This window comes from Sinohyriopsis cumingii, chromosome 7 (assembly GCF_028554795.1).
Source record: "Sinohyriopsis cumingii isolate HCF-2022 chromosome 7, ASM2855479v2, whole genome shotgun sequence".
In the NCBI taxonomy this organism is placed as follows: Eukaryota; Metazoa; Mollusca; class Bivalvia; order Unionida; family Unionidae; genus Sinohyriopsis; species Sinohyriopsis cumingii.
This window is the reverse complement of record NC_142967.1, coordinates 70,403,435-70,429,626: the sequence shown is the minus strand read 5'-3', so window position 1 is coordinate 70,429,626 and position 26,192 is coordinate 70,403,435. Positions and strand designations below refer to the sequence as shown.

General features: G+C 35.8%; 1 protein-coding gene across 1 annotated transcript in view; it reads right to left on the bottom strand.

Annotated features, from left to right (window-relative positions):
• Window positions 1–22,622, bottom strand: part of LOC149795480 (histone acetyltransferase KAT7-like) — a 54,312-nt gene extending 31,690 nt beyond the window's left edge. The window contains exons 1-5 of the mRNA XM_089965282.1: window positions 22,450–22,622; window positions 13,657–13,762; window positions 8,694–9,143; window positions 4,098–4,180; window positions 645–731 (exon numbers count right to left, since the gene is read on the bottom strand). Of these exons, the coding sequence (XP_089821408.1) occupies window positions 645–731; window positions 4,098–4,180; window positions 8,694–9,143; window positions 13,657–13,762; window positions 22,450–22,464 (741 nt within the window). The 5' untranslated portion in view covers window positions 22,465–22,622. The remainder of the gene's footprint in view (window positions 1–644; window positions 732–4,097; window positions 4,181–8,693; window positions 9,144–13,656; window positions 13,763–22,449) is intronic.
• Window positions 22,623–26,192: the final 3,570 nt, after the last annotated feature.

Sequence of the window (26,192 nt, the reverse complement as noted above, 5' to 3'; positions counted from 1 at the left end):
TGGTACTATTTTCATTGAAGACCAACAAGATATCATAAGAAGTCTTCTGGTGAAAACCCCATGAAGTAGCAACAAGTTTTTCAAGATGACTTCTGTGGTGGCCATACTGGATGTCAGTTGCACATCAATTTCATTTAGGATCAGCTAGACATCATAAGGAGTCCTTTAGTGAAAATCCCATGTTGATATGATCCGCCATTCAGTAAGAGTAGCAATAACCATGGCCATAACAGATGTCAGAGCAACACAATTTTCACATGCGATAAATGCATGTATAGAGTTTCATGGCAATTCTCCAAAACGTTTAGGAGGAGCAGCAACAACAAACTCGTGCTAACAGACAGACGGATAACAGGTAACAGACCATACCCATTAAATGAGCACATAATACAGTGTGATCCCACTATAACATGGTAGTTGGGAGCCATAGAACCTGAACGTGTACCGTATCGTGTGGTATCCAACCACGTCAGTTAACTGATGAAAATACCGCATGTGTATCCTCAAGACAGTGAGTAGTGCAAAAATATGGACTTCAGTGATGCAATTACGAACCTGATGCACATTATACCCCAAAAAAGGCTTAAAAACTTATTACATATTTAAACACAGGCATCTTTGCTTGCAAAAGATCTCACACTAACCTGTCTCCGAAGATCTTTCCTATCTGTTAGTGTTGCAAGAAGTTTTTGTCTCTCTTCCAACTGTTTTTGTCGTTCATCTGCTCGCAACTGAAAGGAAAGGAGTTATTGAAGAAACTTTTCATGTAAGATTTTACTAATTTTTTAAAAAAGGAGATCCATTAAAAACTTAAGAATGTTAAGCAATTTCTTCACAAAAATATACTGCCTTCTCACGCACACAGCAAACCTGAACATGTGGGATATGACACTATAGTGGAAACAAATGGCAAAGCCATTGTTAAAAAAGTGCAAGTGCAACAACTGCTCAACATGCCCATCTTCTGATGATGACCATAATATATACTACGTTTCAAAGCAAACCACTAAAAACTACAGGAATAGTTGCATTCTTAAAATTCTTTCATACACTGTGTTCAGCGATGTCAAAAATGGCAATAGGAAAAATCAAGGAATCAAAATTTGTCAACACAGTCACCTTTAAATGATGACCATAATGTGAACTAAATTTCACAGCAATTTATATAAAAAAAGTAGCAAAGCAAATTGCATTCCCAAGATTCAGTTGCCGGAGCAAAAGGGCAACAGGAGCAAAACTTGTGGGAGAAAGTGATTTGTAGATATGCATATTTTCAGGTGATGACCATAATAAGTACAGCGTGACCCTGCTACAACACGGTAGTTGGGAGCCACAGAACCTAACTGTGTTATAGATTGAACCTTGTTATATGCAACCAGGTCAGTTACCATCTTAAATCGATGCATATTAAATGGGAAATATACCTGTGGTGAAAAATTGGTACATATACGTGTATACTGTTTATATATATATATATATATATATATATATATATATATATGTGTGTGTGTGTGTGTCTAATGTATAGCATGAATACAGTATCAACACCATGTACTCACCTGTGAATCTCATCAGACATATCGAATCCACAATAAAGTAATTCCATTGAAAATATGCACACACAGATATAAAATATTCAATAATTTTGTCACAGGTCATATAGGTCTGAATTTAGTGGATAAACATAGCACAATCACATAACGAATGATGAAGCGCATTTACTTTTCAATACATCTCAAGTCAGTAAAAGTTAGTTTGCATTTTAAGCTGCCGTTGGTAGTGTTCGTAAGTATAAACTTTTTCCCTGCAAAATGAAACTTTCACAGCACAGTAAATGTGTTCCAGTCACGTTGGCAAATGAAACAAGCCATCTGATTCCATTGCTTTTATTTAAGTTTAGTACTGACTTCCTCTGAAGAAAAGTTCTTTGTTTTTTTTTTAAGCTTGTAGTTGGCTTTCTTCGGTGAAAGGTGCATGCATTATTGAAGTCACCGCTAAAGGAGAGCTTTGGAGAACCAAATGCCAGTTTCTTATTGTGGCGGCAACATCAATTAATTGTACTGCATGATTAAGACTGATCTTTTTATCCATCTGCTTAGTACATTTTCATAACATTCGGTGCTTCAAAGGTAATCTGTTTTCTTTGAAATTTCAGCAAACTATTTTATCCGAGTATATTTTTAAAAATGAAATTGGTCATTGTTTGGTTGACTGTAGCTACTGCTCCTCCTTGCTTAATGAACAGACCAACAAGTAAGTTTTTTTAAAACTTTTTTTTAACATTTGTGGTAGCGGAGTGATGCTGCCTTTCACATATGTGTCAGAAATTTAACAAAGGCTCAATGGATGATAGAGACATGTGTTCTGATCTGAAGACAAGGATTAGTACAGAAAATGCGAGTGTTCTGAAGATTTAATTCCGAGTGAAAAAAGAGGAATTTCACTTACCATCCACATACAAATGTCAGTCTGTGTCAATATATTAATTACTAGAGAGCAGCCAAAAAACTGACTAAAGATAGATAGGAGATAATGCCTCATCTGATTGATCTGCTACCAGAAACAAAAAAAAGCAGATATCTCACAACATACAGTACTCATGCTTGATGTCAACATAAGCGGATTATGACATAACAATGCAGTGTGAGGATGGTTTATCTTTATGGACAAATAAATTGTTTATGTAACAAGAGATACATTTCAGTGCATTTTACATCAAGTTTGCGGCTTCCTTTCATGGGGACTCTTAATTTCTCCACTCAAAACCAATGGTTGTGCACAAGTTTAAAAACCCAACAATGTCGACAAAAGAAAAATCAGCAGATGGTATATTTTGCTGCCAATAAGGAAAATAAAATTGCAGTTTGTGACATTGGTGAAGCCCTACGTGATCCAAGAAAAATTTTTTACATGTTATTATTTGTACCTTTAAGAAGAAAAAACTATTTTTTCGGGTACGAGAAAAATACATATAAAATTTGAGGTGCTACGCCAGGATCATCTTGTATTATTCATGTGTGATCTCTTCCCCAGCTGTGTTATAAACACTGTTTTCATTGCTATTTCGCCCGCGCATGTGCAGAAGGGTAAAAGTTTGAGTTCTTCCTTTTTCTTTTTGCTTATTGGATTTATCATTTTCATGTCCTGGCCACTTTTTACTTGAAATCCCCAACTTATCATACTTTCTGCAAAGGTTCACCTGTGTGCAGCTCAGACCAGTCTACCTTAAAACTGAGACCAAAAAGTCTCAAATCTGGACACAAAATCCGATTCCGACAACAGGCAATTTTTGGGTATAAAAAATATACAAGTTTTTCCCTCTGTATTTTGTAATGCGAGTAGAAAGTCCAGAAAATTGTCTATCCTTGTAGAGCTACGTCGGTCTACTTTTCCGCAATACCACCCATTTCGGTGTATCTTAAATGACCTTGACACTACTGAGCTTGGAATGTGGCACCATGGGTCTTGATAACTGGATACACCATTATAAAAAATGAAAACAACTGCCATTTATACAGTACATGTATGTTGTTTATAAACAGTAAAATTTATATGACATTTCTTGTTTTTTTTAAGCTTGAACTAATGTGAACTTGAATAAAATGGAGGTACACAAAAAGGAAGTTCCTTTTCATAATAAAACATCAGATTTTTCCAATGATAAATACTGTGAATTTCACTTTTTTTTAATGAGGAATCAATTTTCAAAGATTGTTTTGTTGCAAATTACACATTTAAAGACCCATTTAATGGAAACAAGAGTATCCCTTCCTGAAACCATAAACTTATTTGATTGTATTTATGACCATGAAAAGCCTGCCTCCAAAAATATGTGAATCCAGAGCATAATATTTACTACTTACCCAATTCAGCCATTAAAAACTTAATATATCAACCAGCAAATACTAAAAGTTCAACATTTCATACATTTGCTTCATATCTTTCATTAAATACCATAATGGTACTTAACAAAAGTACACATGGTACTGACACATACATATTTGAAAATTTGACTCCAAAATCTGGTGATTTAAAAAAATAAATTGGTGACACTTTTCTTTAAAGATTAGTGATGAAACTGCTTTATTATACATTACCTTGCATTCCTCTGCGGACATGTTGTGGAACAAAGGACAACCAGACAAAGTGCGATGAGTATCATGACGACCCGTAAGATGACCTAAAATTGGATGGACAAGTAAAAACTGTTAGAAATCCAACATAAAATAAAACATATTTTCTTGTTCATTCCTTCTTCCATCTCACTTTTCTTAATTTTATTTTCCTTTGTTTACAGTGTTGGACAAATATGAATATGGCTTCCAAAAATTATATTCTACTCCTCATATCTTGATTATAATCACACATAAAATTTAATATTTCTTTACAAATTTCAATATCAAGCAAGTAGAGAACTTGAAACTTTAATAACCCAGGATAACTTTTAAGTCACTCTAGGCTGTCAGACAAAGGAGTTTTCCAGCCCTTTGCACAACTGATATTTGACTTAAATAGACACGAATATCTTTGATATAAAAAAGGTGGCCACATTTTTAAATCCTAGTTATTGAGTCCCAACATGAATAACCGCTCTGATATCTGACTCAAGCGAGTTAATAAAAATGCAGTTATTAATTATTAATGTGACTTTCAAAATAACTTCTGCAGCAGATTTACAAATGCCTTTGAAAGTGCATTTGTCTGACAGGGCCTCCACTAGCCCTGGCATTTGTCGCCAAATGTGAAAGAATTAAAAATTTGCTAAATTTTTATAAAGTAAATTTTTAAGTTTTCATTGATACAAGTGACTTGTTTTCACCATCTGAGGCAGTTGTTGTTGTTGTTGTAGGGTTTAATGCCATTTTTCAGCACACGATAGGCTATACATGGCAGCCAGTATTAATAGTGGAGGAAGAAGAATTACATGTTAAAGCCAAATAAGCACTAATTGGAAGTTCCCCATTCATTGGTTACATCCTTTGCTTAGTACAAAAAAATTGCAGCTTTCAACAAAAATATGGTAAGTAGAAGATCTTCATAGTCTTTGAACAATTTGAAACCAAACACCATATTTTGTCACTGCAATCAATTTTTTTTTATTTGACAAGCTTGATGGGCACCACTTAGAACACAGGAATCAGGCTATCATAATTTTAGAGCACTTTTCCAAGACAGTAACAACGTATACTGCAGATATTTTGCTTAAAATTCAGGACTAATCAAGACTGACATGAATTTGACCAAACAGCATGTCACCATCTATAAACTTACACCCATAATTATTGATGAAATCATGTCAAACTGAATATAAGCAAAGAATATTACACAACAGAAACTAAATACTGTGACCTTTTCATAGATAATATAGGAAAAAATTGGATTCATAACTTTCCATTCCATTTCTTTTTTACAGTTCTTAGAAGTGACTTTATTCAGAACAACCACTAGCGAGCTAAAGCCTTGAATTTATTGGTGAGACATACTATGGCAGTGTTCCAGACCACTTGGTTTTTCTGGGTCCAAAACATCTACAAATCATTTACTTATATTCCCCAAGCTGTTGTTTGCCTTTTATTTTGTATGAGAAACAATTATAAATAGGGGCTGTACATATTTATCTCCAGCTACTTGTCCAGGACAAGTGACTCAGTATAAAACTAAGATATCCTGATAATTTATTTTACTCATCCAATTTTTCAACATCTTAACAATCTTCACTGTTGTCATTTAATTTCTTAAGACACACAATAAACAGGCTGTACAAATTTTTCCCCCAGCTACTTGTCCACGACAAGTAAATTTTGAAAAATAACATGTCCTGATAATTTTGTATTTATTTGTCATATTTTTCATCATCATAATAATCTAGAATCTGAAATGGGCAACTTTTGCTATTATGTGGTATAACCAATGTACTATTAAATTAAAGGTTGGCTGGGTTTTAACTGCACTTTTAAAATGCACCATTGGCTGTATCATGCTGAGAAAATGGGAACAAAGTGCCATTGCTAAGAAGAGACTGATGCAAGGTCACATAATTCTGTTTCAAATACAAATCCAACGATTAAAAAATACCATTTACAATTGGTAATAAAACTGCTTTAAACATACACATTATATTAAAATATAAATAATTTTCAGAACATATAAGGCTTCTACAATTCATGCTGCTCTTGCTATTAAAATCTGCTTAATTTTTGTGTGCGTGTGCTTGGATTTTTAATGTAGCTTTAAAGAAATTTCAGTCATATCGCTTCGATGTTTGCATTGTGACAGTTTATAGTGACATCTAGCACTAGGGCATCATCCTGCATACACATGGCATCATGTCCCAACCAGTCACATTATCCTGACAACAGGCCAAACAGTCATGACACTAATCTGTTAATGCTGAGCGCCTAGCGAGGCAGCTGCTAGTACCATTTTTATGTTTTTGGTATGACTCACCCGGGGGTTCAAACCAGCAACCTCCCACATCCGAGGTGGATGCTCTAACTACTAGGCCACCAGAATGGTTGTGTACTGTTTATAATACAAAGTAACATTATATCATGAGTTGTGATTACCCCAGAACCATGCCTTCACTAACTGATGTTATTAATACCTCTCTCTCATCCGGGAATTCCCCCATTTTTCAAAACTGCCAATGTAAAGCCTCTGCTGAAGAAACCAACACTTGATCATAATGATTTAAAGAACTACCACCCAGTTTCTAATCTCCCAATTCATATAAAATATATTCAAAAAAGTTGTTCTATCCAAACTTACATCTCATCTGAATTCAAAAAGTCTCTTTAGCAATGTACAATCTGCATATCACCCTTGCCACAGTACTGAAACTACTATTCTAAAAGTAGTTAACGACATTCTCTCTGCTTTGGATAGCGGAAAGATTAGTAATCACCCTCCTTGATTTGTCTGCAACATTTGACACAATAGACCATGATATATTACTTCATTGTCTCCAGCATGTATTTGGCATTCATGATACAGCCTTACTGTGGTTCAAGTCCTACTTGGTCAACAGGACACAAATTGTGTCTGCAAATGGAATACGTTCCAGCCCAGTTAATCTATGATGTGGTGTTCCACAATGGTCTGTTCTTGGACTTGTTCTCTTCACTCAGTACACTCAGCCGCTCTCAAGTGTCATAGATCATTATCCAGTGTCTCACCAATTATACGCTGATGACAACCATATATACAAATCTAACCACCCAACTGAAGTTGATGCTACCATCCAAGGTGTAGAGAGGTGCATTTCTGATATGAAATCATGGATGACATGTAACAAGCTGCAGATGAATTATGATAAAACTGAAGCCATTCTGATCACAACACAAAGACTTTCTCATTCACATCCTTTACCTCAAACAATATCAGCAACACCAAGATTAAATTCACACAATCAGTACGAAACCTAGTTGTTACTGTCAACAGTACTCTCACACTGCACCAACATGTCATGAATATATGCAAGACTGCATATCTTGAGCTGAGACGTATCAGTTCCATTTGCAAATATCTTTTAGTTGATGCCACTAAAACACTTGTGTGTTCCTTAGTACTTTCAAGACTGGACTATTGTAACTCAATTCTGTCTGGTTAGTCTCATATCTACTCCAGAAACTTCACAACACAGCTGCTCAGATCATCCTAAGAGTACCACAATCCGAGCACACACACACTCCTGTTCTGTACCCTACACTGGCTATTCATTCGATCCAGAATCAAACACAAAATTTGTTCTCTGTGCTACATTTCACTGACAGACTCCAGTCCAACATACCTATCTGACCTCACCCAAGTGTACACACCAGCAAGATACTTACGCTCCTCTTCTGACAATCATATACTCATTATTCCCACAATGAAAACAAAGTCATTTGGACAACGGTCTTTTGCATACCAGGGCTAAGCAATGTGGAATGAATTGCCGACTGAACTTAGACATGAAGACACAGTGATTTCATTCAAGAGTGCTCTTAAAACTCACCTATTTCGACTGCAAGAACAAACTTAAAGACCTTATAATGTTTCCTACCTTAAATATTTTCTGCCTGTTTTATGTTTTCTAATTCCACGGTGGTTGTTGTTTGTAATCATATCATCATATGTTTTTTGTTTAGGTGTTGTCTAATGTTGTAAAGCGCTTAGAGCTTCTAAAGATTAGGCGCTATACAAAGTTTTCATTATTATTATTGTTCTTTAGAAAAATAAAACATTTTAAGTGTGAGAATGTGCTTTTATGATGTAATGAAGGGGGGAGGGGGGGTAATCAAATTTATAGCTATGAATGAACCAAATAATAATGATCTGGCATACTAACTGCAAATTAGAAGAGCTCTGATGAAGAATCACTAATAGTCGGCAGACTTATCAGGGAAACAATTTCTTCCCACGTCTCAATAAATAAATCTACAGTATGGCTGCTAACATGATATATAAGGTTAGAAAGTCACATTTCCATGCAGCACTGGCATATAAAAGTCTAGTTGCTTGTAACATGGTTTAAAGAGAATATTCTAATAAAAAAATGGATACTATCAGAAAAAAAGGCAGCATCTGAACTGGGAAAACATTCTTACCATCTGGAACTTATCTGACTGAAAATTCAACTTGTATTAGGAATCAGCCTATCCAATGTACATCCCAAATAAAGCTAAAAATTATGGAAAGACCTGTGACTTTACCTTTAGAATCACACCCTGGCAGAGGGCACTTAGCATTTGTTTCATTATAGTCCATAGAAGGAGTTGGTCTTTTCTCTGTCCAAACTGACAACATATTTTCATCATCTGTCTTTTCTGCACTGGAATTTCTACCCTTGTTCTTTGATGATTTGTCATAAGAGTTTTTGCCTGATTTTTCCACTTTTCCATTAACTTGTTTTCCAGTTTGTTTACCACCATTATTACTACTTTTATCCTTGCATTTATCTTTGTCTTTGTCTTTTTCCTTAGGTTTTGTGGGTTCTTCACTTGGAGATTCATGGGCTTTAGATCTTGTAGTTCGAGTTGCAGGTGTGGGTGTAGAGACTAATGTTTCTTTGTCTGCATCACATGGTAGGCCTTCTCCACCTGACATTAACCTTCTTTTCTTTGTCACTGGTACGTCAACAGGCGCACTCTTCTCTAGACCAGCTGAAACATGAAAATTATTATAACTTTTAAAATACCAACCAGAACAAGTTGAAATATACAGTGCACTCAAGATCAGTTAATGCCTGTATTTTTCCATAATAATTATTCTTTTTATGTTTGACTAATAAATATGACATGTGTATCAACTAAATTACCTTTGTTTTTATTTAAAGAAACGGAGGCTAAGTTCAGTCCTTCTAAAATAACATTCATAAGTCTCCACTAGGCTTTACAATGGCAATCAGCTGCCAATTCTTCCAAGTCATTCTTCTTGGTCTTATTTGTTGAACTTAAATTGACTTTTTACGTTTTATTACACATGATATTCATTGATCTGAACTGCATAAGCATGTTGAAGTTCACAAAGTGAAAGTCATATATGACAGCTGCTTCAATGAGGAGGAAAGAAAATGGTCAAACTTAAGTTTGGCCATTTCAAAACCTAGGATGGATTCCACTGGAGAATAAAGCTGAGAAAGCGTGGCCTGAATATGACAAAATGGGCTGCAAGTTGAAAAATACATTGTTGCCACCAAAACTGTCTCTTCCATGAAGTCATATATGTCTGAGATCATGGAACAGTCTCCTTTGATTGTCATGGGGCTAAATTCTTGTCTTCCAGCGAAAGAGTAAGAGATTTACCATTTGGGAATGAGTGCTGAGAGTGATGCAACATTACTGATGTGGTATCAGTTACTGGCAACTCATGATTTCCCCATGTATATTCTTGTCAGATCTTCCACTGTAGCAATCCTCTCCATGACCTGAAGGACACACCTGAAACCTTTTCTATCTGGGCATCTCTAGAACAGTGGTGCTGTTAAATGTCTGGGCATGTGTGTTGCTAAGAAAAGCTCATCATTTATCCAGGATTTGCATTCTGTCAATAGGACAATCAGAGCTACTACAGTCTGTGCCCCACATTTCTTAATTATCTTCATAATCAAAACTGATGGAGGAATGGTTAGTGTCCACATTCAGATGATTTTGGTCTTCCATAAAAAAGCTGAAAAAATGTTAAGGGGTGTTTGGGGGTCCTTCCCCAATGAGGTCTCGAGGGGCAGTGCCCCTGATCCAGGGGTACAAAAACGCATTTTATAATCATAAAAAACTGCTCCTGATGCAACTTATGATCATAATGTAAAACAAAATAATCATTTGAAAAACTAATAAACTACCAAAAATGTTCAACAACTTGACTTGAATAGTTTCACAATATTTATTGTTGTTGTTGTTGTAGGGCTTAACGCCATTTTTTCAGCACAAGATAGGCTATACATGGCAGCCAGTATTAATGGTGGAGGAAGAACCCAGGAAAACCCCAGAAAGAACCACCGACCCACGAGAAGCTACTGGCAAGCTTTCTCACATACCCACATTGGCTGAATCCGAGACTTGAACCCACGCAAACAGAGGTGAGATGGCAGTGATCCGTAATGGAGAGCGCTTTAAATCACTCGGCCACTCGGGGCCCCCCAATATTTATTGTCAAATGAATCTGTTCTTGAATACTATTGATGCAGTAGTTATTTCACGAGCATGTAATTGTTCACACTGTAATTAAGTCACAATAATTTGTCAATTTTTGCAGCAAACACATTATACTTTTCTCTTTGCACAACAAATCTGTAAAATAAACACAAGCACATCAACTATGTACAAATAAGGCTCATTGTCATTCCAAAACCAACTTGTTTTGTACCTAGTGGAAATTGGTTGTTTCGTATCCAAGGTGCTGGTCATTTCATACTCAAGGTGCTAGTTATTTCATACCCAAGGTGGTGGTTGTTTTGTACCCATTAATTTACAAGGTCAAATATACAGTATTGCCACTCACTCTCAAGGCCTAGTCTTTTTCCTACCTTAAAAATTGCCTGAGCAAAGCATATCTGGCAAAAAATTTATCAAACAAAAATAATTACAGTAACTGTATTGTTTTCACTGTATAATAGTATCTATGTACTAAGAGCTGTTCCAGTAAAACATATACCCACATGCCACTTCAAAAAACTTCTGTAGGAGGTTGTGTTTCAAACTATTTTGATTCTGACAGTGGAAGGTTCGTTAGGAAAATCACTTCTGTTGTGGGTTGTGTTAACAAAATGAGAAATCGCTGTTGGGGTTGTCAGAAGAAAAAAAAAGAATTTATATTTAAAATCACATCTACCCCCTTCCTAGTGGTCTAACGTGAATAAAACATTGGGTCAGAAATTATGCCAGTACACGTGACTGTGCGTAATTTGTACGAATTCGCGTACTTTTAAAGCAGTGATATGCATTCAACAAATTAGGTCAACGTCACAGATATAAAACATTTGCTTTGTGCCTTATGCAATTTTCATTAAACTTTTAACTTAAAAAGTGCATTTCACAACATAATTTGCGCTGTCAGTTCCATACATTTGTTAAACCTTAATCTAAACTTTTCGTGTCGTGATCTCTCAACAACTCGGGATGCCATGTTTTGCAAGCAGGCTTCTTTGTTCCATTGCCATCAGTTTCCATTACACAAAGATTCACTGGATAAATTTAAACTTTTGACCAATCAGAATAGTCTTTATCAGACTCTTGTGCTCACTAATACATGGCATGAATACTTTACAAGGGTCATTGCAGAACAGGATCGGAAATGAAAAATGGACTATATCAAGAAACACCTGATTCAAGTCAGGAGAAAAGTTGAATTACAATTCAAAACAGAGAAAATAATGTCTGCACATTACCTCCCAGCTAATTAAAAGAGCAGGTCTGCAATGTATCAATGATTGATAAATGTCTGGTGAAGAAGAAACTTTCCCTGTCCTTCCATCCTGCATAATTGCCCCATCTCCTCTATGCTCCCAAACTCGGTTGTGCTTAGATAAGTAGATTGATATGAAAGTTGAAGGGAAACCTCTCTTGCATCTTATCTTATTACCTCCTCAATTCGATGCTCCAATAGAAGACGAGAATCAAAAGGAATGGAGTGCATAGGAAAACAGCAATGATTGTTTGATGCCTTTTTGGCTAGATGGGAAAAAAGTCAGATGCGTGAATTCAAGTAGGGAGAAGTGACTGCATTGTTTTTGACTAACTGATGTAGCATTAATTACACTTCTGTTCACCTTCTGACCGTGACAAAATCCTACAGATTTCCTCTGCTGTGAACTTAAATCTGTCTGTTCCACTGTTTCATCAACATGTTAAGGGATTTGTTTTATCACCTTCATTAATGTGAAATGATGAAGTGGCATCATCATGCATCATCATTTTGCCCAATTTCTTTTGTTAAATGCCATCACTGGTAAAAACATTATGAAATGGTTTGGCTTGGTCAAACACCATTATAAGCAATGCTGGCTTAGTATGAATTTCACAGGACCCTCCTCTGATATCAATTGCTCAGATGGCCTGCCAGTCAGAAATAAGATTCCATACAACTGTAAACAAATAACCTGGCACTCAGAAGGTAACTGTGCATAGCTCATTCATATGGTTATACATTTTGGTCTGCAGTTGGAACAGTGTACCAAAGATAGATGCTTAGATCCCTGGAAAGCTGGTGTTGTATGGTTAGTATATACTGTCTGTCCATACCAAATTGGTCAACTAGCAAATTTTCAAGCAAGCCCTCATGCTTATGGGCATGATAATATTTGTTTGAGTCATTGCATTTCATTTGTGGGGTACTCTGAGGAAATACAATATATAAAACACCATTTCTACTCACAGATCGACAACAAAGCCTTCAGTGTCAAATATGTTTCTAAGACTTGACTGGAATTACCAGTGCTTTCTACTTTATTCATGGATACAGTATGTTCTGGCAATGTTTTTGTGTATGCATAGGGGAGGGGGTGTAGAGAAGGTATGTTGATATCAGCCATGAAACTACACAAGATTTCTACTGCATTCACCATAATAACCATATAAAACGTGCTGACTTACTGTAAAACTGAAAAAAGAAATATGGATGATTAAATTTAGTTAAAAGATTTTTAGAATTTAATTGGAATGTTTGGAGGACATCTCAGCATATACAGCAAAAAAAGTAAAAACTAGCACATCCAGGTATAATGGTGGCCACCTAACAGGTAGAAAAAGTTATTAACCTGTAAGAGATGCTTCTGTTTTGGTTTTTCTTGGCAGCATTTGGAGGCAGCATAAAGTTATCTTAATGTAATGCAATCAGGTAATGTATTTGATAAGGAAACCCAATTTTGATATGACCAGCCAATGAAGAGCCATATTGGATGTCTGAGTATCACCATTTTCATTTAGGTCCAACTGGAACTTAGAATTAATGTGTCCATAAAACTTTATGGCAATCCTCAAATAGCTTGTGCTAATAGAAGGGCAGACAATGAAAAAGGACCATCATCATAAGCTTACTGGTTTATGAGTACCAGAGCTAAAAACATCTGCTTTCAATGACCTGAAAATAAGTATAATCAGGCTACAATCCATTTTGAGACCTTACCACATAAGATTAAAGTGGGTTGGTTGTAGACACATTTATAGAGGGAAAATCTACCTGCTGATCTCCTCGTTACCCGAAGTGGTGGGGTGTCAGCAGTGTCAGTCTCCTGTGTTGTCTCGGAGTCCTCACTGTCTTCAGATGCTGAGTTTTGACGAGTTCGCTGAAAAGCAAATTTACAAAACTAAATGATAATAAATTAGTTCTTGCAAGGCAATTGCACATAATTAACGCATTGATAAGTCTGTTTAGGCTTATTAAAAGAAAATGCTACATTCTGTAATGATTGTTATTTACTGGAAGCTACTAAAATGAACTCAATAATTATGTTCACTAAAGTTAGTTTTTAGCACTTTCCATACTTGCTGTACATGGCAGATCACTTATGCATAAAAAATTAATAATAACAAATAAACATTTACTTTGATAAACTAGTTAATACACGAGTTCATAATCACTCATAAAGGTTTCACATTATTTCATTTATTCAGAGTAAGGTTTGGGACATGTGCCTCATATCTGCTTACCAAGGAGAATGATGGAATAAGTTACTGAACATCCAACTCTAGTTCATTATAAGACAAAATATGTTCTAAATTCATAGCTCAGTAACATGAGGCCCAAGCAAGTACCAGACAACTTAACCTTCAGCCATTGTTGATCCAAAGCTATATGTATATTAAGATATTTATATCAATATTTTAACAAATAAAAATTAAAAAAAGGTTCAAGTCACAACGTGGAGAGAGTACGCTGTGAGTAGTCACTGAAAAATGTGCTGAAGGATACTAAGTTACAGCTAAAAAAAGAATTTAATTTGTTTACATTTAGCAGTGGGGGAAAATATGTCAAATTAAAAAGCAGGAAATAGTGAAAGAGAAGGATTAAAAGTAGGAGCTAAATGAGTGGGTGGGTGAAGGTATAACATGATAAAAACTGATTGTCAACAAAATTTGTATTATCAGCTTAAAGTCAACTGTAAATATAACGTTTACATGATCCTTACATTCTATTCTGTGCAATGAGAAAAGATCTACGCAGATTGCAAATGACAGACAACTACAGCAAAAGATGCATTGATCTCCAGTGGATTTTGAAAGCTGCAGCCCAGGACTGCTTTCTTGAAACAAGTTACTGTCCTGCCATTAAACCTTGCAGTCCCAACATTTCCCCTTGCAATTACTTAGGACCTGGAGTATAATGTTGTATCACAAACATGTCACATATTTGAAAATACTCATTCATTGTGATTATTTGTTACATTTTAAAATTCTCAATGCCTTTACCAGGCCATCCTTTAATTTTGTATATAGCTAAAAGGAATCAAGAAAGAGATTATACTTTTTTTTTCTATATTAATTTATTTCACAGCTTATTTCCATTTCAAATCAATCAATTATCCACAACACTGGAACAACTTTCTCCACTGCAAGTTTAGAACCAAAATCATGAAGTTCAAAATCTTCACCCAGCACCCTCTTCAATTTATTTACAGGTTGTTTGAATCATCCATGATAATTTGTACTGATGATTATGATGAACTTGCATATCAAGTCTTTCTAGTTTTGCAAAAATATTCCTTCTACAATATTGATGCAATGTGCATAAAGCTAATAATGTTCCAATGTTTTAACATTTGTAGCCCACAGAAATGTCCTATTTGATGATTCATTCTACAAATCTTTCTGTCTCTTTGGCTGTGTTGTTGTGGGGTTTAATGCCATTTTTCAGCACACAATAGGCTTAGACCAGCAAGTTGTTCTCCACCTTTTTTTTTTTCTTTGACTGGTGGCGGAGACCAACGTTGTTCTGCACCAGTCGTGCTGAGACTTCTGAGCTATGTACCTCGGATGATCGGACCGCGCGCTATTAATTAATAAATTTATTTAGACTAACCTTTGTATCCAGACGGTAAGTGTAATCCCTCTTCTAATGATCCATAGCGTTAAATCCTTTAGAACACACACTTTTTTAGTATAAATCCCTGTCAGAACAGAACACCTGTGTATTCATCGGCTGTTTACCTGAGATTTGAATTACCCACGCATGCATGTAAAGCAGCATCACCACGAGGAAAGAGTAACACGTGAAAACCGTCTAGCGAGGCGTAGATCACTAGGAATTTACTGATGCTTGGGTGGGAACTGTGTCGTTACGGCAGAAATTTAGGAGATAGACAGAGAGAGACTTCATGTCAGAAATGTGAGATAGAGTGAATGATAAATAAATTGTAAAAAGACCACAAACTGTATTCAGGTGTGAAAATATGCTACACAATAATAATAATAATAATAATTTATTATTATTACTAGTGGTAGTATCTTCAATCATATTTAATAACATTTACAATGGTATAAATGGATTTTATGACATACATACATATCTACATATTAATACTTTACATTACTTATAAGAAGAACATGATTATTATGATGAATATTATTAATAACATTTGCAATGGTATTTATGAATACATACATACATACATACATTACTTATAACATGATTAGCATGATGAACTTTATTAATAACATTTACAATGGTATTTATGAATACAAACATACATGCATACATACATATATACGTCTGTTATAATTTTACACCATAACTTATAACATATGGATAATGTTATATTTTAATCAAAAACAATAGTTTCTTCTTCCCTTCTGACCACTGCATTGACAAGTGTTGCAACAATTTACACAACAGTTACATTTGCCGCAAGAGCATATATTGCAACTTCCCGCGGAACATTCTTTTAGGCCAGCGGGAAGTTTATCCATTTCGGGGATCCACAATGCCTCAAGAATTTTTCTTCTTAAACAGACTTGACGATTTTTCGCAACTTCTATCATGTTTTCATCTGTTGTTGTCTTCATCATGCTTGTCATGTAAGGTAGGAGACAAGCATAACATTTTCTCCCATCCCTGGCACATCTCCCATCTCTTGCCAATAGCTCAGAATGCTCTTTGGGCATCCCAAAAGAATAACGATATCTACATCGCTGATTTGGATCCCCATTCCGAATGCTACCGTAGCAACAAGACAGCGAATTATGCTTTCGGGCCTTCGAAATTCCTTGATAATTCTGTCCCATGTCTCTTTATCCGTGGAAGAATGATACATTTCAATACTGACTATAAATCATAGTACAGTGAATCACGGACATATATTAAACACAGCATTTAATTAGTTTCTTAAATTTCACACCATAAATAGGCTATACTATTTGCTGGAACAATGTTGGCCAACAGTTAAAGGCAAGGCATCATACTAGGAACCATGGCAACAAGTACATGATTTGGGCTTTAGCATATATAGCAAAGAACAGAGTGAACACCATAATGTACAAGGAGGCCTCTGATGTGAGAAGAGCTGTAGATCTACCAATGTCCACTTATTTTCCTTCTCGAGAGGAGATACAAGTGACCAGGGATAGAATGGAAGCTGTGGTGTCTCGAATCCTGACTGAAAATGTCCCATGCCTCTATCCACTGGCGGACCTTGTTTGTCATCATATTGATCACAAACATTGGTACAAATCAAGGCGGAAAAGTGAAGCAGTATGTACTTGGCTGATATTTATACTAAATGCCATTCTTCTATCACGATAATAACAATAATCTCATTCAAACGATGTACTGTTCATTGTATTGATGTATGTTCAACATTATTATGCTAGTGCCTACGATTTGTCCGTGTTTTGGATTAAAAGTTTACATGAAGCAGTTTAAACAAATGTACATTTACGATCTGAGGAGATATGTATGCACTTAGTTTTAGATTTGCAATTGTTTTTCTTTTCTTACTCTAATAGGTTGAAAGTAAGAGAATGTGTGTATTTATTTTGTGGCAAAAATACAACAATAGCAAGTGGACAAAATTATTTTTTTGTCTCAAACGCTTTAACTGCATACTCTGTTATAAAGGCTTGTATAAGTACAGTAATTAAACTGTGTTCCATTTCACAGTTTAATATTGGCGTGATCCCAGAAAATCCTTCAACAACCGCATGTGTTATTAGGATACTGGAGCGGCTGCATGATTATGTTCCAAGAAGAGATGATAATCATGTGTATCCCATAGTGTGCTGGTGGGATGGCCTGTCCTGTGAAAGACACATAGATGCTCAAAATGCAAGATCCAATGCTGGGAATCCTGTACAAAGATTGGAGGGCTTGGTGCCATCACCTGGAGAATTTCACAAAAGAATACTACTGCTTCAGGTAAAATAATACACATCTATAGCTTGTTTTGTACAGCTTTATGATGGAAATTCTATTGTTTCAAAATTATCCATATTCTATGTTTTTTGCACAAGTGATAAACATCAGTACCAATGTGCTTCACTTAGTCAAAATCAGTATCAATGTACATCATTGTTAAACTAATAACAGTTTTGGTCTTATCGAATACAAAGATATCTCCTGACAAACTCAAATTATTTCCAGATCTGGGAGAACTGGGAGAAGATGAACCGATGATACAATGCCTGAATAGATCCTGCCCTAGAGGCTCCTTTTTCCATCTATGTTGTTTTAGCCTAGAGGAAGACAATCTGCCAGATGAGTGGGTGTGCGGTGACACATGCAGGAAAACTGTAGATGAGAAGATTTATTGTGTGTGCCAGTCGGTCAAAGAAGAACCAATGGTCGAATGTTCCAATCAGCAATGTGACCATCAGTGGTTTTATGTTTCATGCAAAGGGATTAAAGAGCTTCCAGACAGTGGTAATAACATAATGTATCTCTTTATTATTGTTCATCTCATGGAACTTTATCAATAGAAAGGATATGGAATTATCTAAAATCATACCCCAACTGTTACTTTATAATATTGGTCATATTGACGTACTTAGAATTTTTTTTCATATTCTCATTTTTATGTAAGATACATGTGTTTTCATTTCCAGACGAAGAATGGTTTTGCTCTGAAAATTGCAAAAAGATATCAAGAAGGAAATCTAAGAAAAGGAAGAGCAAGAAAGACTCTGTAAGTGAAAAGGCTGTTGACCGTAAATTCGAGTATACAAAGACAATTTTCATCCGAGGGATGGAAGATAAAGTAAGAAGAGATGCTGTCAGAGAAAATGATGGCCCATCAATGGTGTCCTTTTGGAAGCAAGACATGGTCAAATTCCACAACAATAACCACAGAAGATACTTTATCCTGGGGCACAATCTAATTACAAGTAAGCTATGTTATATTTGTTTCAGAGCATTAATGTATTTATATGTTAATTAGGTCAAGCTAACTCCATCTAACATCTATGAAGGAACAACCTATATTGAAGACTTTTATTACTGTAATTATTCTATATTAGTTCATTATCCCAGCGACTATAAAGAACAAAATGGTTATCCATGATAAAACACATACAAGAAAAATCCACTAAATGCTTACTTGTTCATAAAGTAATTTTTAAAAAATTCCTGCTTTATATTTTTTGGGGTCCTTTTTTTGCCGTACTTAGTGTTTGCTTTAGGGTCACTGTACAAAAAATATTAAAATGTCATGTGAAAATAAATTATAAAAGTTATGACAAGTGTTTAATTGGATGTTACAAAAGTTCCACAGTAAAGATTCTATCAGTTCATTTATTTAAAAACAAGTCACCTATATTTAATATAATTTTGGAACATCAAGGAAGTGACAGCTGAATACCCATTAGGACCAGGGCGGGCACCAAACCCAACCAGACTATCTGGCGCCCTAAGCAAGGTTAGATTCTGGCGCCGCCACCCCACCCCACCCCGAAAATATCAATTTCAACATTTACAAATAATTATATAAAAAAAAATGCGCTCCCTGAAATCAGTGCCCTAGGCGGCTGCTTAGTTTGCCTATATGGTAGCGCCGGCCCTGATTAGGACTATATCAGAATCATCAGATGCATATATCAAATATTCTGAAGAAAATAGTTTTAATTTAGTGTGATCATTCTGCGGTAGTATATAACATCTTTATTTCATTTGTGGGTCAGTAACAGTAAATTTGTATAAGAATCAGTTAAACAGTGAGAAAACAGTCCCAAGTAACAAATCAATTTAAATTCTTGCAGACTTATCTGGGTGCGTATCAGAGAGAATGCAGCAAGACTTGATGTGGAACAGAACAGTTAATCTTCGAGGAGGTGCCAGAAACAATGATGAGGTTGACCTAGTCAATGAATATTTGAACAAGGAGTTCAAAGGTAAATCATTTGATAACGGAATTATAATTAATCGTTTTAAATTGGAAGAATTTTGTTTTATAAATATATGAAGTTTTAGTATATGCAATATTTTGTAATTCATGGAAATACGACTTTAACATGATTTCTTGGTGTCTAATATATTATGTGTTCATTAATTTGAAAACTACCACATAATGTTAATTTTGGAGGTTAAAATATTAATGCTGACTTTTTATTATCTTTATAGAAAGCTTACAATCGGCCAGTCATCAGCTGAGTGACGCCACTTTGGACAGGCATAGCATGTTGGCTGGTGGGGTTGGCCATGCTCTAGATAAAATATACTCTACAACAGTCTCCGAATTGGAAAGTTTCCAGACAGGAAAATCGAAGTTTTCACGAAGAAAGGAAATTGAGACTTTTGTCAGAGTACTGAAGGACGAGGAACTCTAAAGAGAAATCCCTGGAAGATATCACAGAGCTTATCAGAATTTCCGCTCATTAGCAAGAATAAAGAACCCAGACATATACATCTCACACATAAACAAATTATCACGCAAATTTGACAAAAGAAACAAAATTATCGCTAACTCACATGTCAATTTATGTATGTATGTATGTATGTATGTATGTATGTATGTATGTATAAAGTTCATCATACTAATCATGTTATAAGTAACGATTTGTTGCACGAGGGATTAAAGTATGAAGGAGAAAGTTTATCTGTGCAGTCAAAACAGGAAATGGGGAAGTGAGTCGGATATACATGGTCTGATACCAGCAGTGCGGGGGAATATTTCATATGAAAAGGATCGTTATTATTATTATTATTATTTTATTTCAGAACATACAGTGCTGTATTTAATGTTTGGTCATGGTTGGTTGAAGAAATGGGAGACCAAGTATACCGAGGCGAAAAATCAGCAAAGACATGTTTGATTGAAAAGTATCATTCCTCCATGGATCAAGAGACCTAGGACAGAATTATCAAGGAATTTTGAAGACCAGTGGTCAGAAGGGAAGAAGAAACTATTGTTTTTGAGTAAAATATAACATTATCCATATGTTATAAGTTATGGTGTAAAATTATAACAGACGTATACATGTATGTATGCATGTATGTTTGTATTCATAAATACCATTGTAAATGTTATTAATAAAGTTCATCATGCTAATCATGTTATAAGTAATGTATGTATGTATATATGTATGTATGTATTCATAAATACCATTGCAAAAGTTATTAATAATATTCATCATAATAATCATGTTCTTCTTAAAAGTAATGTAAAGTATTAATATGTAGATATGCATGTATGTCATAAAATCCATTTATACCATTGTAAATGTTATTAAATATGATTGAAGATACTACCACTAGTAATAATAATAAATTATTGTTATTATTTATTATTATTATTATTTTTATTATTATTGTGTAGCATATTTTCACATCTGAATACAGCCTGTGGTCATTTTACAATTTATTTATCATTCACTCTATCTCACATTTCTGACATGAAGTCTCTCTCTGTCTATCTCCTAAATTTCTGCCGTAACGACACAGTTCCCACCCAAGCATCAGTAAATTCCTAGTGATCTACGCCTCGCTAGACGGTTTTCACGCGTTACTCTTTCCTCGTGGTGATGCTGCTTTACACGCATGCGTGGGTAATTCAAATCTGAGGTCAACAGCCGATGAATACACAGGTGTTCTGTTCTGACAGGGATTTATACTAAAAAAGTGTGTGTTCTAAAGGATTTAACGCTGTTGATCATTAGAAGAGGGATTATACTTACCGTCTGGATACAAAGGTTAGTCTAAATAAATTTATTAAGTAATAGCGCGCGGTCCGATCATCCGAGGTGACATAGCTCAGACGTCTCAGCACGACTGGTGCAGAACAACGTTGGTCTCCGCCGCCAGTCAAAGAAAAAAAAAAGGTGGAGAACAACTTGCTGGTCTAACAATAGGCTATACATGGCAGCCAGTATTAATGGTGGAGGAAGAACCCAGGAAAACCCTGGAAAGAACCACCGACCCATGAGAAGCTACTGGCAAGCTTTCTCACATACTCTTTGGCTTTGTGTTTTCGTCATCAAAACTTACAAGAATTGTGCTCATCTACAGTCTCGTGCTTAGCACCAAAGGAATTGTGTAAAATGGCCATGTCAAGCAGTAGCGTGGGAAAATGGTCTGGCATTCCTTAAAAGTATGATAGTAAGCCAAACTTCGGATACGCATACGAAGTCGGGTACCAAATTTATTAAGCTTTGCAAAGCTTACCTTGAAATATAAGCTTTATTCTGAGATAGGTCGCGCGAGAAAGGAGAGAAGTGTCCTCCCTTGTAGTTGTTGTATAGTACATGTATGACAGGTAAATTGTAAGCAACGATACGAGCCCCTGTGGCGAAAACTGGTCCCCTTCCAGTTAGGTTTGGATGCTCTACCTCCCTCTCTTTCGATAAATGACTGAACTGACACAAAATAAAGACTCAAATTAAACATAAGTTTTAGACAAAAAATACAATGATATAACATGTATAAAACAACATCAACACAACAACTATTTGATCTTGTGGAAAATGTGAAAAACGCTGGAAGCGGGAAAGTGGGTAGGTGGCACACAACGCTCTAAGATGAATAATCATTTCTTTCGGACTATAAACATACCCTCCTTTTCGCCATTATAGGCTAAATACAAGTCTTAACATATGAAGACACCGGTTGTATAATTTAGCATAATACTGTGCACAGGGAAAGACGGCGCAAAATCAATGAAAATATTTGTGCTGGTTTAAATGGTAACTTCCGGTAACAGCGCCATCTACTGTTTCGCCATGTTGAATATCTTCGCTGGTCTGGTTCCCTGTTTGTCGTACTACTTTGTTCGAATGCATAGTATTCCACAGTTTCGTATCCTGGCATTTTATAAATGATCTAATATATTTTAGGAATTTAAAAAAAAAAAAAAAAAGAACATGTAATTCCCTTTATTTTAATATGTAATTGATATGTGTAATTTTAGTTATAAATATACAATTACCACAAGTATAATATGTAAAGAAATTTCAGACACAGTAAATGAAGTAACATAGGGGTATGTCAAGCATCTCTCCATATTGTGCATGTTGCAAATGCAAACAACTTCACCTTACACATGTCGCTTTGACAATCTCGGCGGCCAAGGTGGTTAGAGCGTCAACCTTGGGTGCGGGAGGTCGCGGGTTCGAACCCCGACTGGGTCATACCAAAAACTTATACATTGGATATTGTACTTATAGAAACTGTACATGATCTAAGCACACAGCTGATTGTTCCCATGTGCTCAAAAAATCAGACTGAATTAGTCTAAAATACGCTATCTTAAGCACTTATTAAATAAGGAAAATTAATTTTGATAGACTATATAGTACCAGTTCTGAAAGTGCAATGAATCATCAAATACATAAAATGTACAAAAAAGTTATAGGACACACTGTACTAATGATCAGGAAAAATGGGAACCAGCCTGGAAATGGGTGTACATAAAATAGAGTCTATAGAGTCTGGCTTTGGCTGACCAGGACTGGTTACTAACGTAAGTTATGTTTTAGGAAAAATAATCTTTTGAGAGCTTATCCTAGTTGTAAGTGAAAAAAATAGAGACATTGTTTTATGATGGAATTTCAGTCCTTTAAATGTCTTGAGCTTGGAACACTCGTTACTAAAATTAGCACCTGACTCTTTGGTGAGGAATTGAAAGCACACGTTTCAAACACATGCAGATCCAGAAAATGCCGGGGCTCATATCCTTTCCTCTGCACAGAAGCTGACATCCGGGTTTCATCTATACTGATAAATATAGGATTGATCATGAGCACTCAAATATTTTAAGTTATTGATTTTTTAATATCATGGTGTTTGCATAGTTTTATTATGGGAACTGAATTAGTATCGTGAGTCCTAGCAGCATCTGAACCTGTCTCTATGGATTTCGTACGTAAAATTCTGAGGAAGAGTGCACCAAAGTCATGTGAACTTGATCCAATTCCAACATCACTACTGCTTGAGTGCTTAGATCCAGTATTGCCTTCACTAACTGAAGTTATTAATACCTATCTCTCATCCAGGGCATTCCCATCATTTTTCAAAACTACCATTGTAAAGCCTCTGCTGAAGAAACCAACACTAGACCATATTTAAAGAACTACCACCCAGTTTCTACTCTCCCATTCATATAAAAAATCTTAGAAAAGGTTGTTCTATCCCAGCTTGTATCTCATCTGAATTCAAAAAGTCTTTTTAGCAATGTACACTCTGCATATCGCCCTTGCCACAGTACTGAAACTACTCTTCTAAAAGTAGTTAATGACATTCTCTCTGCTTTGGATAGCGGAAAGATTCCAGTTCTCAACCTCCTTGATTTGTCTGCAGCATTTGACACAATAGACCATGATATATTACTTCACCGTGTCCTGCATGTGTTTGACATTCATGATTCAGCCTTACTGTGATTCAAGTCCTACTTGGTCAACAGGACACAAATTATGTCTGCAAATGGAATACACTCCAGCCCTGCAAATGGAATACACTCCAGCCCAGTTAATCTATGTTGTGGTGTTCCACATGGGTCTATTCTTGGGTCTGTTCTTGGGCCTGTTCTCTTCATTCTGCATACTCAGTCGCTCTCAAGTGTCATAGATCATCATCAAGTGTCTCGCCCATTGTACGCTGACGACACCCAAATATATAAATCTAGCCACCCAACTGAAATTGATGCTACCATCCAAGGTGTAGAGAGGTACATTTCTGATGTGAAATCATAAATGACATGAAACAAGCTGCAGATGAACGATGATAAAACTGAGACCATTCTGATCACAACACAAAAACTTTCTTATTCACATCCTTTACCTCAAACAATAAATATCAGCAACACGAACATTAAATTCACACAATCAGTATGAAACCTAGGTGTTACTCTGGACAGTACTCTCACAATGTACCAACATGTCGTGAACATATGCAAGGCTGCATATCTTGAGCAGAGACGCATCAGCTCAGTTTGTGTCCCTGATCACTCCTCCTCTGCTAGCCTCATACAAATCGGATATCAGATGTGGTTTAAACTCCGCTTTCAAAGACATATTGGAAGTACTGCTGTCGGTGACTTGATCATTGACATAAACTTGCATTCCAGCAGGAATATCGACATCGAACAATGTCCAGATAAAGTCGTGTAAGAACATTTTAGTATACTCATTATCAACTTCCGCTTTTACTGTTATCCTGTAACCCTTCGATGTTAATAGTCCTATCGCATTTTTCCTTTTCAGATTTATAACAATACCATGTTCATTGCCAGCGAACAGTTATTTTTGGATGGCAACATAAGTAGTGTATAGGGATACCCTAGGGACAATGGGAATTAGCATTACAGACCCCCCCGGGACAATTTGGGGACTATGGAAATTTAACATGGAAAAAAATCGTGGGACAATCTGGGGACAAGGGGAATTAGCATTACATGGGAATAGAGTTTGGGACTGTCTAGGGACAAGGGGAAATTGAACATGGTCTATAAAGTGTGGGTCTGTCTAGGGACAAGGGGAATTGAATATGGGATTTTTTGTAAAAAAAAAAAAATTTTTAAATAAAAATTATTTTAAAAAAGGGGTAGGCAATGGAAAAGTCATTCTCTTTTCGAGAAATATGGGTGGCCCTGAAAAGGGCCTTTGGTTTTTCTTCTTCTTCTGCTTCTAATTTCTTCTTTTTCTTAACCAACTTCTTATTTTCTCTCCTACACTCTTTCTCTTCTTTTCTTTCTTTTTTTTCTCCTCCTCTTCTTTCTTTTTCTCTTCCTCCTCTTCTTTCTTCCTCTTCTCATTTTCTTCTTCTTTTTCAATTTTTTCATTCCATTTTCTTATTCTTATCCTTTCCTCTTCATCCTCCTTCTCCTCCTTTATCTCTTTCATGACACCACTTATTATGTCCTTTGCTTTTCTTACGTTATTAATTTCCATCTTTACACGATGGAGACTATAGGAATAGTGGTCTTCAACGAGTCTTACTAACATCTCCTCCATCATTCCTAAATTGTCTAAAACCTCTTGTAATTTTTCCATTTTGTCCAGTTGGTTCGAAGCCATCTTCTTTGTAGAATGGTTTGAACGACGAATACTGTGGGTTCTTATACGAAGAGTGCGGACGTGAAGGAAAACATCCCCTTAAAACATAAAATTAATCTTACTTAGATCATGACCCAACAACGCGCGGACGTGAAGGAAAACATCCCCTACTTTTCTCATTTCATATAATAAAACCCTAACTATACTCTCCACATACGCTAATAAACAATAAAGAAACCCATAATCTACTATTCACACAAACTTACGTGAGCAGTTACAAACACAATCACTAACACACAAACACAT